The 12,801-nt window shown below is 42.1% G+C and overlaps 1 protein-coding gene across 8 annotated transcripts in view; it reads right to left on the minus strand.

Annotated features, from left to right (window-relative positions):
- ptbp3 (polypyrimidine tract binding protein 3) overlaps nucleotides 1–12,801 on the minus strand; it is a 43,201-nt gene that overhangs the window by 18,817 nt on the left and 11,583 nt on the right. For 6 of the 8 annotated variants that reach the window (XM_013140279.4, XM_013140283.4, XM_010887598.5 and 3 more), the window contains 2 exons: nucleotides 6,451–6,526; nucleotides 653–822 (listed from right to left, as the gene is read on the minus strand). In XM_013140279.4, coding sequence (XP_012995733.1) covers nucleotides 653–822; nucleotides 6,451–6,526 — 246 coding nt within the window. Of the gene's footprint in view, nucleotides 1–652; nucleotides 823–6,450; nucleotides 6,527–11,669; nucleotides 11,896–12,801 lie in introns of those variants that run through there. The other 2 variants (XM_013140284.4, XM_013140286.4) reach the window with 2 other exon arrangements.

Below are 12,801 nucleotides of genomic sequence, written 5' to 3' on the forward strand. Positions count from 1 at the left end.
TTTAGAACTTAATAAGCCTGTTTTAATGCTATAGTATGCATTATATGTAGTGTTACATTTATTTTGGTTTTCATTCATTCCATCTACAATATCATTTTATTTTCATTAATTACAATACTATTCTTGCAAATGAAACCAATCACGGAGTATGTACTGCGTAATTACTAGTAAGTGATATAGTGCTTCAACAAATCAGAATGACTCTGACTCATCCCATCTAAAGAAAATCCTCTACTCTGCAGGTAGACCACTGAGTCTCTGTTGGTACTATATAAAACCAATCAAGCCAAATAAATTGGACACAGGCAGTCATATACCAAAGCATCTAGAAAATGTGGTCTCTTTATTCTTGTCTAATTACTTTATATTTCCATTTGAATGTGAAAGGCTCCTTGGGTAGAATGTGGGGAGGCTGGGGGGGGGTAGAAGAAAGACCGGAAGCTGTAGAGACAGGAGATACGGGGGAGATGGGAGGTGGATGGAGGGAGGAAGAGGGAAGGGAGAAGGAGGCCTCTTAACAGAGACCAGGATGAATATCTGTAACCGCTAAGAGCCCTGGTTCAAAGTAGTCTTCTATATTGACCAGGTCAGTTAAAGCTGTAGTGTACTATGTAGGGGGTATGTCACCATTTGGGACGCAGCCTGTTCCTACCTGGTTCTTTCCTTTGAGCATCAACAGGTTGCTGACTCTACCAAACGGCACTCCTAGAGAGACGAGTTCAGCCTCGGACACCTCGATGGGGACCTTGCGGACGTGGAGGACTCGGGAAGGGCCACAGGGAGAACGGTCTCCTTTAAAATGTCTGCTATCATTGCCATTAGCTGAGGGAGAGAGAGAGCAAGAGGGAACATTTGAACACTTTAATGTTTCCAACTATCTGGTCTCCGTATTCATCTTCTCCGCAAGCTGCCAGTTATGATGTTACATGACTCTGTGCAAAAATCTGTACTGGTCCTAAATCCCTTTGTCCAGAAGCACAGCGACATCGGTCCCACGCCTCGCCAATATCCAATTGATGTAGAATGTTGCATCACCGTCTCTGTTAAGATCTGAGGCGAGAGGCACTAGAAAACCCATCTAAACGTAAATTCATTTTCAGTAAACTCTATATGCAAAATGTCTCTTCCCTTATAAAATCATAAAGATGCAAACAAGGGCAGAATGATATTTGTTTTCCCCCATTTCTGGGGCGCATATATTTCTAATGTTTTTATTTGGTTGTAAATCAGGTTGGATTTACAACCCCATAAAACATTTATTTTAGATTGATAAATAAGTCTAGTGCCCTGAGATCTAAACTCAAAGTAATCATGGAAGAAGTACATAGAAGCAAGATAGCCAGTGGCTTTCACGAATCAACTTTACAGCAAAATGTGCAGGAAATCAGCTATCGAATTATCAAATAAAATGTTCTCTCCACTGCACATTAAATACAAGTACAAAGGCACAAAATTCATTATAGTCATAAAATCCTCTCTCTCTCCCCAATGGCAAAATGTGTAGAATCGTTAAGGACGAGAGTTAAGGACGCTGCTTTAAAATGGAAGCTTTAGGAAAATCTAAAATAAACTGCAATGAGTGCTGAAAAAGTTGTGCATGTCGGAATACCAGAACAAATCTGTGAATCAATCTACCGGAACCAAGATCCTTGTTTGTCCTCACATCCCATGGAATAGACCTGGCTGGAAACCTGAACCGGCTCAGAACTGACACCAACATTTCTTATCAGACCAACATAAAGTTGACCACCGGTCGTCCATCTGATGAGCGTCCATCTGATATCTCCAGCTGAAAAGCCCAACCTTGCAAACAAATCCTTGGTTTGAAAGACAAAAGTGACATTCAATTTTAGCCTATTAAAACAGAGGGAGCAGTGCCTCCCCCCAACCGCAAGACACGACGTCTCTTCTCATTTTGGATGGGCGGGAACAACCATGGCACTTTTCTTCTACTTTAATGGGAACAGCCACATGGACGGTTTTTAAACGGGTATGAAGCTAAGGTTGCCAGTTTACCTCCAATTGCGGTTATGGAGTCTTGGCTCATGAGTTAATTAATTAGATGATTCCTTCTGATGACCTGGATGACACTACTGTTCTTTAACCCAGGAAGTCCTAATCTGTGAAAGCCCTAAAAACCAATGTCTGCCACAGACAAAACATGTTTATGTTCTTGTGTATGTCTTTTAGTCTTTCTGTGTGTGTCTATCTTTATTCTCAAGAGAATTATAGGCAGCCTGTATTCCCTTCTGCTATTTGGGGTAAGTCCCACAATGCCCCCCATGCCGTGTGGAGTGTCCTACTTCTGACAAGCTTCCACAGGGATGGGATGTCATTTTGAGACACACAGGGTGTTCTTCCATTGGGCCGGCTGATGCTTTGCCGCCCTGTGATGTGTTTAGATGAAAAGATCATTTAAATGAGCCCCTCTTCCACCTTTCCTGCATAACACTCTGCCACATTTAACATTTCACATCTGCTGAATAACATTATAACATACAAAACCAGCTTACCCTCTCTCTCTAGTGCAGCCCATTTAAGCAGGCAGGCAGATCCCATTGCACACAGTAGATGACTATTTCTGCTTTGTGGTGGGAATGAATGAAACGATACCGCAGATTGAACTGGCAAAGAGAAACGGACGCTCTGATCAGTAGTTGTTCATCCGAAGCTCTCGATAGCAGACATGTAAAACGTTGCTACACTTTTCTCTCTATGCATATTTTGACCTTGGAGAATGAGGTAATGCACAATTCAATCAGTTGTTCGTTTGGGTTGGAGAATACCTTGAGGTATGTCTCTGGATAGCATGTATTCTGACCTGATAATAATGCCCTTATAATACTACTAATACTCTTATAATAATACCCTAATACTACTACTAATAATAATACTCTTATCATTGTAATATCCTAATACTACTACTAATAATAATACCATTATAATAATACCCTAATACTACTACTAATAATACTCTTATCATAATATTAATTATATCCTAATACTACTACTAATAATACTCTTATCATATTAATACCCTACTACTACTTCTAATAATACCCCTATAATTATATCCTCATAATAATACTATGATAATAATAATAAAAACAATACTGTGAGTAATACCCTATTAAGAATGGAACTGCATCTACTTAGAAACTAATAGAAATAACACTAATTACTATGCAGTCTTTAATCACAAGTTGATAAGCACGGTGGACATTTTTAATCCATTTGAATAAGAGGATTGTAAATATCAACTGTTTAAGATCTATTTTAGCTTAGGTCTCCCAGGCCCTGGGAGTCTGGGACACAGTGTTTCTTGGGGTTGATGGTCTGTATGACTCTCTGTGAGACGGTCTTTGTAGGCTCAGTGCTTAATGGCTGCCTTTAGCCGTGTCATTATTGGTGTATGTGTCAGTGACATAACCCATGGCCTGCTAATGGCTCACTGTGACACCATAATTATTGCCTTTTCTCCCACTGCCAGCTAGCTTAAATATTCTGGAAGTCCTCACTGCCTGGGGGGTGAACTTGAAGACAAAACACGCTGTACACTAAACACTACCCTGTGGACTCAAAAGGGCGTGTACTGTTTAGGGAATAGAGATCCATAGTGTTGGAAGGTAGTTCACCACTTTGGAAATATGGAGATATCTGGGCCGCATCCGTGGCTGTGTGCTGGGACGGGCCAGCCAGAAGAGAATCCACTCCCGACGGTGGCTGTGTGCTGGGACGGGCCAGCCAGAAGAGAATCCACTCCTGATGGTGGCTGTGTGCGTTTAGATTTTTACTCCAGCTGGAATCTGAGTAGCTGCTGTTCAGAAACCAAGAGTTGTGACCAATATTGACAGGATGAGGTTGGTGACAGAGAAGGAGAGACGCAGTAGAGGGATACAGAAACAAGAGGACAGAACAGTATAGCTCCAGTCTGTCTCACTCTCCCCTATCTGCCAACACATCCCGCCTGCTGAAATAGGCTGAAGAGGAGTGTTGTGCGTTTTTGTTGGATCAACCTTCTGTTATGAATACAGTCATTGCATTAGAGCCAGTAGTCGCCGATCCAAGTTGCCGGGTTTATCTGCTCAGATGGAAGTCACCGGAACAAGAAGAAAAGGTAGATTTTTCACCCAGTGGCACTGTCGGTGCAGCTGTAATAAGGTTGAGAGTAAACACAACAAATCCTTCACACACCGACTTTCCTTTTGCATCTGGTTGCCCTAAAAAAAGACAGTTTACCTTCTGAGAGCAACTTCAGTATTACAGTCTGCACTGTTCAGGTCAAGAGAGCAGAACTAGTGATCAGATGAACAGAAGCCTTTGTTTAGATCCCTGTGTGACACCAGGAAGAGTATCTGCTGCCCAGGCAGTAGCAAATAGAGAATCCTAATGTAATACAACTCCCATAATTCACCAGCCCTCAGTGGGCATGGAGCTATTTGAACACCCCCTCTGCCTACTGAAGCCAGTCACCAGAATGTGAAACCAGAAGGATCTCTTCCAAAGGGTTTGCCGTGACAGAACCTTGTAAACGGGAACCACACACACACACGTAGGCTTTACTATCAAAGTAAGAAACGCCAATTCAATAATATTCAAAAAATGTTTTACCTCACCCTAACTTTAACCTCAATAACCTTACCTTAATTCTTACTGTAACCATAAACATAAGTCAGATCAAGCTTATTGTTAAATAGAGATCGGGCCAATTGTCCACACATGATTTTCTTTGTTTTACTATTGTTTTACACACACACACAGGTTTGGAGCCAGTCTATCATGCCATGTAGCAGGCTCCACCTCTTTCCAGTGTTGCTAGGACACCTTGGAATCCCTGGAACGCAGCTGGTACATCCATTCTTCTGTTATTAGGGTCTAACAGCCAGCTTGTACAGGACATTCTGGGAAAACCTTGTCAGAGAAGAAAATTCTTTACTTTCCCTCTTCCTGTGTCTGCCTGCCTATTTGTCTGTCAGCAGGCTTTTTGGTCTGTCTTGCTATCCTTAGTTCCTCCGGGTAGGCCAACTTTCATTTCCCTATAGCTCTCTTTGTTACAAGACTCTCAGACATTCCCGGAAACACGGGGGTGGGGCAGAGCCGGGCATTGCCCCACCCCCAGATAGAATCTGTGGCACCCCGGTTTTGTTTCCCTTTAGACACTGCAAATGGTATATGAATTAGATATGCCCCCCCACTGATAAAAAATGCCCCCTCAGTAATTTCATCCTGGAGGCGGTCCTGCTCTCAGACTGAAATGTCTGAGCTACAAGTCTCTGATCTACAGGTATATCTGAGCTACAGGTCTCTGACCTACAGGTATATCTGAGCTACAGGTCTCTGACCTACAGGTATATCTGAGCTACAGGTCTCTGACCTACAGGTATATCTGAGCTACAAGTCTCTGACCTACAGGTATATCTGAGCTACAGGTCTCTGACCTACAGGTATATCTGAGCTACAAGTCTCTGACCTACAGGTATATCTGAGCTACAAGTCTCTGACCTACAGGTATATCTGAGTTTCTTTCTATTACAAGGTACAAGGTGTGTACATGTTTTACTATATTAATGGGAACCAAAATGTCCCCAAATTGATCAAATCAGGAATAATGTGTGCCTATACTTCCAATCCAGAGGTCTCTGTTTACAAGTGTGTGTGTCTTGTGTGTCTGTGTGTGGAATGGCTCCAAATATCATGCAACTCAGCTTTTAATATTATCAATGCAAAATTATTGGTGAAAGTCAACAGTGCCACTGTAATAAGGAAATTGTCAAGTCTACATCTGATGTAAGATATTGACATTAATGAGTGTGCTACTGCCACACACACACAAACAAACCGCACCCTGTAAGCATATTTGTTCTGTTAACTTTGTGTGGTATATTGGTAATAGTAATCCAGTGATCCAGTTTTACATCATTACATTTAAGTCATTCAGCACACCCTCCTATCCAAAGTTACATGAGCAGTTATGGTTAAATCCCTTGCTCAAGGTTTGCTGAGGAAGCTCCGGGGATTAGAATCAGCAATATTTAGTTTACTTGGAGAATACGCCCTTGACCACTATGCTATCGCCCCTGTATGACGTTTTAGACCCGTCTCTGCCCCCATTAAAGAGAGTGTGAGAATGGCAACCTATTCTGTTTGCATACGGCATATAGAAGAGGGGCTCATCCTGTTAAAGTCGATCAGTCAACGGCCCAATGAGACGCATCTCCTCTCCAGTTCGTCAATTACTGACAAAGGTCATCAGCATGTAACTATGGAAACACAGGGTCATCCGAGAAACAGACTGATAAAGGACAACTCCTTATTGTCCCTTGTGACGTGTTGTATTCTGCAACTCCATGAAAAGCTACCAGCCATCTAGGATGCAGAATATGTGCATGTATAGAATATAGTTGAGAGGTCAGATGTCTGTTTATGGGCGTGGTATGTGAGGAGACGTACCTGTGGATGGAGTCGGGTTGCTCATGGTAGTACGGCCGCTAAGAACAGCAGAAAGAAGAGGCTTCTCAGATCCCTTCTGCAAGACAAAACACAACAAGATCTTAGGCTCCACCCACTGGGCTACATCTTGACAGGCTCCACCCACTGGCCCATCAATATGTCAGGCTCCACCTACTGGCCCTTCAATACATCAGGCTCCACCCACTGGCCAACAGAGGTCAGCTAACCCTAACTTCTACCATTTAAAACTTCCCTGTATTTTTATGCTTTAGGAAAGTGGTAAAGGAGTGAGTGGCCCATGCTGCAATGGGAATCAGAAGCAGCAGCTTAGTTACTTCTTTGGTACAATCTATTGTATGTTGTCAACCGGTGTGACAACACGCCTGGTAGGTCTACACACATGAACACCAATGAAGCATAGCATTTCCCTATGCCCACTACAGAAAATAACATGGCCCGTTCAGGAATCGGATATAACATGCAAAACATAACATGCTAAACATCATGCCAATAACATGCTAAAGATCATTTTCAAAACAGTGACAAGCAAAATGGTAGAATTGGTCCTCTAGAAATCCTCTTCAAAGCTACTTCACCGTATGCCGTTTGTCCAGATATAAAAGCACAGCTGAAACGTTTAGGGATAACTAGGAACCAACAGCCAAACGTTTTGTTCATTACCGCCGGTTGGTTGGGCCCTCCCAAGTGTTAAGGAAACTGTTCTGGGATGGCTACAGCAGACAGACTGAGAGGCAGAATCATCTAGCTCTCCCGTGTGACACATTTCTACAGGAGTTCTACAGGCATACATTGAGTTAGTCAGAGCAGAAGACCAAAGGATCGGTCCAAGATATTGCAGAACTGTTACTGTCTCCATGGCTTAGCGAATTAGTCCGCAGACGCTCACAAACATTTAAAAAAAACATATCTCCTTTCACTAGCCAGATGGTGCCAGCTGTTGTGTGTGTTTTGCTAAGTCACGTTTGCTGATGTTTACTATGGTTCGCTAAGTTGTGCTTTAAGTCGTTTATGGGTTTATTTCAACCAGTCTGTTTGACATCACGTCCTGTGTTGCTCAGCCGCAGCCATCTAGACCCTGGTGTTCAAACAGCCACTGGTGGATTCTGAATATGCACAACAAAACCTACGATGCAATCTCTTTACCCTTTTCCGCTAAGCCCGCCTCTATCTCTGGCATTTCAGCTGCTGAGTAAGACTCACAAGGAGGGAGACATTATAACCTGCTGTAATGAAACCAGAGCAACACACACACACTTACATAAACACACACACACACACAGGAAGGTGGGTATCAGCAGGTCCTTGAAATATTGGCACCACAATCCATCCCAAATTGTACTCGTCCCTATAAAGTGCTTCCTTAGGCTGGTGCACTACAAAGGAAATAGGGCGTCATTTGGACCGTAGTCTCAACCTGTGTCATCTCTTAACCTCCATAATTACAGGTAAGTATCTTTAATCAGCGGCAGCCTCCTCAACCTGTTTGCCCTGCTTACTGGCTGTTCTGCTTGTCTGCCAACATAAACATGTTGATTGGTCATTTTGATGACAACGGCAGACAACCTCTGTGGGAGGAGTCCTATAGAGAGACAACCTCTGTGGGAGGAGTCATATAGGCAGACAATAGCTGTGGGAGGAGTCTTATAGACAGACAACCGCTCTGGGAGGAGTCTAATAGAAAGCCAACAGGGCGTGCTTCTATACCAACCAATATGTAAACTATCCTATATTTGTACCTACCTACAAACAGAATTTAGGATAGTGGTATGCATTTCTTTGTTGATGAGCACAAATCATTCTGTTGCACAGAAACTGCATTTTGACACGTCCCTAATTACTCACATATGGTCAAAATCATCCCTTTAAAGCCTGTGGGGAAATTACTATGCCATATAATAAACTACAACAACGCAATATAAAAAACTACAGATCAAATAACTATTTTCTAGATACTGAAATAGAGGTATAGGTGCTATAGTGTCACATGCTGACAAAATGACTTGTGATTGGTCGCTTCACCAGTGGAAATAAAAAGGTTAAAGAGAGACAATTACTGACAACTACAGAGAGGACCATTAGGATAATGAAAGTGTCTTTAGTATTTGCAAATATCTTGTTATTCAAATTAGTATATTCAGTTATGACCAGAGGCCTTCCATCCTCAACATCTCTAATGTAAACTACAGTGGATATAAAATGTTTACACAACCCTGTGAAAATGCCAGGTTTTTGTGATGTAAAAGAAAGAGACAAAGCTAAATCATGCCAGAACATTTTCCACTTTTAATGTGACCTGTAATGTGAACAATTCCAATTGAATTGAACAATCTGAAATCTACGAGGGGGAAAATTAAAAATAAAAACCTTACTATAAACTGGTTGCATAAGTGTGCACACCCTCTTATAACTGGGGATGTGGCTGTGTTCAGAATTAAACAATCACTTTCAAACTCATTACACACATGCCATCATCTAAAGTGACTGATTAATCACATAAAGTTCAGCTGTTCTATTAGGATTTTCCTGACATTTTCTTAGTTGCATGTCAGAGCAAAAGCCATGGTCTGCAGAGAGCTTCCAAAGCACCAGAAGGGGTCTCATTTTTGAAAGATATCAGTCAAGAGAAGAATTTCCAAAGCATTAGATATACCATGTAACACAGTGAAGACAGTCATCATCAAGTGGAGAAAATATGGCATAACAGAGACATTACCAAGAACTGTAAGTCCCTCCAAAATTTGTGAAAAGTTGAGAAGAAAACTAGTAAGGGAGGCTTCCAAGAGGCCTACAGCAACATTAAAGGATTTGCAGGAATTTCTGGCAAGTACAGGCTGTGTGCTACCTGTGACAACAATCTCCCGTATTCTTCATATGAATGGGCTATGGGGTAGGGTGGCAAGACGGAAGCCTTTTCTTACCAAGAGACACATCAAGTCCCCCAAAAGCACGTGGGAAAATGTGTTATGGTCTGATGAAACCACTTTTTGGCCATAATTCCAAAAGGTATGTTTGGTGCAAAAACAACACTGCACATCACCCAAAGAACACCATACCCACAGTGAAGCATGGTGGTGGCAGCATCATGCTTTGGGGCTGTTTTTCTTCAGCTGGAACCGGGGCCTTAGTCAGGGTGGAGGGAATTATGAACAGTTCCAAATACCAGGCAATTTTGGCACAAAACCTTCAGGCGTCCGTTAGAAAGATGAAGATGAAGTTCACCTTTCAGCACGACTACAACCCGAAGCACACATCCAAATCCACCACAGCATGGCTTCACTAGAAGATTAACATTTTGGAATGGCCCAGCCAGAGCCCAGACCTGAATCCAATTGAAAATCTGTGGGGTGATCTGAAGAGGGCTGTGCACAGGAGATGTCAACCTACGTCAAGATGTGCCATACTAACAGACTCCTACCCAAAAAGACTGCTGTAATAAAATCAAAAGGTGCTTCAACAAAGTATTAGTTTAAGGGTGTGCACACTGATTCAATCAGGTTATTGTGAGTTTTTATTTGTAATTTTCCCCCCTCAAAGATTATTGTTTGTTTTTCAAATGAATTGTTCACGTTATAGGTCACATTAAAGGTGGAAAGGTTCTGATATGATTTATCTTTGTCTCATTCTTTTACATCACAAGAACCTGGCATTTTAACAGGGGTGTGTAGACTTTTTATATCCACTGTAGGTGTTAATGTTCCACATAAAGGCCGAGTTGTGCGTTCCAACAGCCCACCAAATTAAGCAGCATCTTTTACACCTCACACAACAACTGGAATGTCTTTGATTGGCACTGGAATGGCCTTTCTTCAAATCCTTGTTTGCCCTTTTTATATGTCCATATGATATCCGCTTTTTTTTCTGCGATAATGTAATGCATGTCCAAAAGATTTGCTCTCTAAATGACAAATCTTCCATCAGAACATGAGCAATCTCCCATTCAAGTTCATAGTATTTCTGTCTGTAATAATTATTCCACAATGGTTTTACATGTGGCTATAATCTAAAAATGACTGCATTTTATACAGATTAATCATTACAAATAAACAGTTGTGGTAAAAAATAAAACTACTGTCACAAATCATATGGAGCGACTTATCCCAGTTGATTTTATACATCATGTAGACACTGCAACACTGTGTCCTAAATCGCACTCCAGGCAACACACATAAAGCGCCTTCTATTATGACTGGAATAGGGTTCCATTTAGAACTGACGCCAGGTGACAGAAAGCTCTTTTATCTAGCGGTTGGGTTTGATGATTTGTTGTGAAACTGAGGATGATGTCTCCATGGAAACTGCAGAGGGAGAACTACTGAGGTGAACCGCCGCGAAGAATATATTCCAGACTCCCAAATGGCTTCCTATTCCCTTTATAGTGCACAGCGTCTGACCCGGCCAAAGAGTAGTGCAGGAAATATGGTTCCACTTGGGAACTGTATTGTTGTTGTGTCAATTAATATGGTTGACCCCAGCCAACAAACTAACTATATCCAGTTAATATGGATGACACCAGCCATCAGACTAACTACATCCAGGTAATATGGATGACACCAGCCATCAGACTAACTACATCCAGTTAATATGGATGACACCAGCCAACAGACTAACCACATCCAGTTAAAATGTATAACACCATCCAGCAGACTAACTACATCCAGCTGAAATGGATGACACCTGACAACATCCATATGGCTAAGATGGTTTAGATCTCTTAAAACATTTAATTGTACTCAATCAAGTTGGTAAATGCCAAGAAGACACAGTTGAACTGAGACTCAGACCTTTCAATCTATAAATGTTTGCATTATCAGTGATTGTCACATTGTACACAAAGCATGTGGAAGGCATCTGTTTATATGTAAACTTCCAACAGCTTAAGGTTGCTGAACCCATAGCATGTTCTTCAGGTAAGGCAAGAGTAAAGCAGCCTACCTTGTGGAACTTGTTTGTTCGCCCTGACAACTTAATAACTGAAATATTTTCACTACATAACAGTTCCACACTCTCAAACTAGCTTCTCTGTCTTTACCCACATGGATAAGTAGCTTTCCAAAAAACGAAAATACAATTTGACAAAACAATACAATACTATTCGTCAAACAGAATACCAGCTGCCTGGGTTACAGGTGAACCTAGTAGCGGTGAGAAGCCGTGTTGTTCCAGTGGAGAGATGGAGTGGTAATGAACCAGTACCGTACCTGCAAATCATTGGTAGCTTGTCCTCAGCAGACTGCCGACAGATATCCAGAGAGAAGCAGAGGAAGGAGAGACTGAGATGGAGGAAAGACAGGAATAAAAGAGAGGTTCAGGGCCAAGAGAGAGAGGGACAGAGACAGAGCTGAGGAAAAGCAAGTGCAACAGTGTTTGCGAGAGACAGAGCGAGAGAGACAGAGCGAGAGAAAGAGGAAGAGAGAATACCACAAAATGGGAGGAGAGAAAAAGTGGGAGGGATAGAGGGAGGAGGAGGGTGTGTGCGTGCATGCGCAGGTCTACTGGATGCTGGGTGTGTGTGTTTGACAGATTGTGGAGCAGAAAAGACAGTAAGGAAAAGCTCTGTTCTACACATTTATATACACAAATTAACTTACAGCAAACAAGCCTCATTCAGTGGAGAGACGAACATAAAAACCTGCTTAGCTCACAGGAAGAATACGGAGCGCCCAGGGAAGCTGGGGGGAGGGGCATCTTCCACAGGTTGATAAGCAATCTCCCTAGAAACAGAGGAGGGAGGGAGGCGTGTTGGGGAAACAGAGGGACGGCAGCTGGCCTTTAGGCTGACCGACAGAGGCTGGCTGCAGCCTAAACCGCACTCTTCCTAACACCCTCCTCTTCACCAGCACCAGTGGCCCAAATAGCATCCTGTTCCCCTACATCCTACTTCCTACCTGTAGACATCCCTACAGGCCTTCCTGAAGGACTCTGGTCAAATGTGGAACATAACCACCCTGGACTGACTACATTTCAATTCCAAATGGAATCAAATATTGACTCTTCATGTTCACAGCAACTCGTTGTCGTCCTTAATACATTTTATAATTTTTATTATATAATGAAAAGATTATCAAACACTGAATGCACCATTAACATTTAACTGAAAGTCTCATTTTGTTTTGGAAAATAAATAAGGTCCCATCAAATAAAATGTGTTTTAAAGAACTGGCAAACCCCCTGCATTTAGAGAGGAGTCGATATTTACTGAGCTACAATCTAAGCATGTTTGAAAACACTGAAAAACCTCTCCTTTCTGTTTTGGAACATCCAGCATTGTAATAAGTCACATTCTCAATGCGTTTACCTTCTTGCGTATAGTTTCGGCTGTGGGTGCTGGCC

Source organism: Esox lucius, chromosome 23, assembly GCF_011004845.1.
Source record: "Esox lucius isolate fEsoLuc1 chromosome 23, fEsoLuc1.pri, whole genome shotgun sequence".
Taxonomy (NCBI): Eukaryota; Metazoa; Chordata; class Actinopteri; order Esociformes; family Esocidae; genus Esox; species Esox lucius.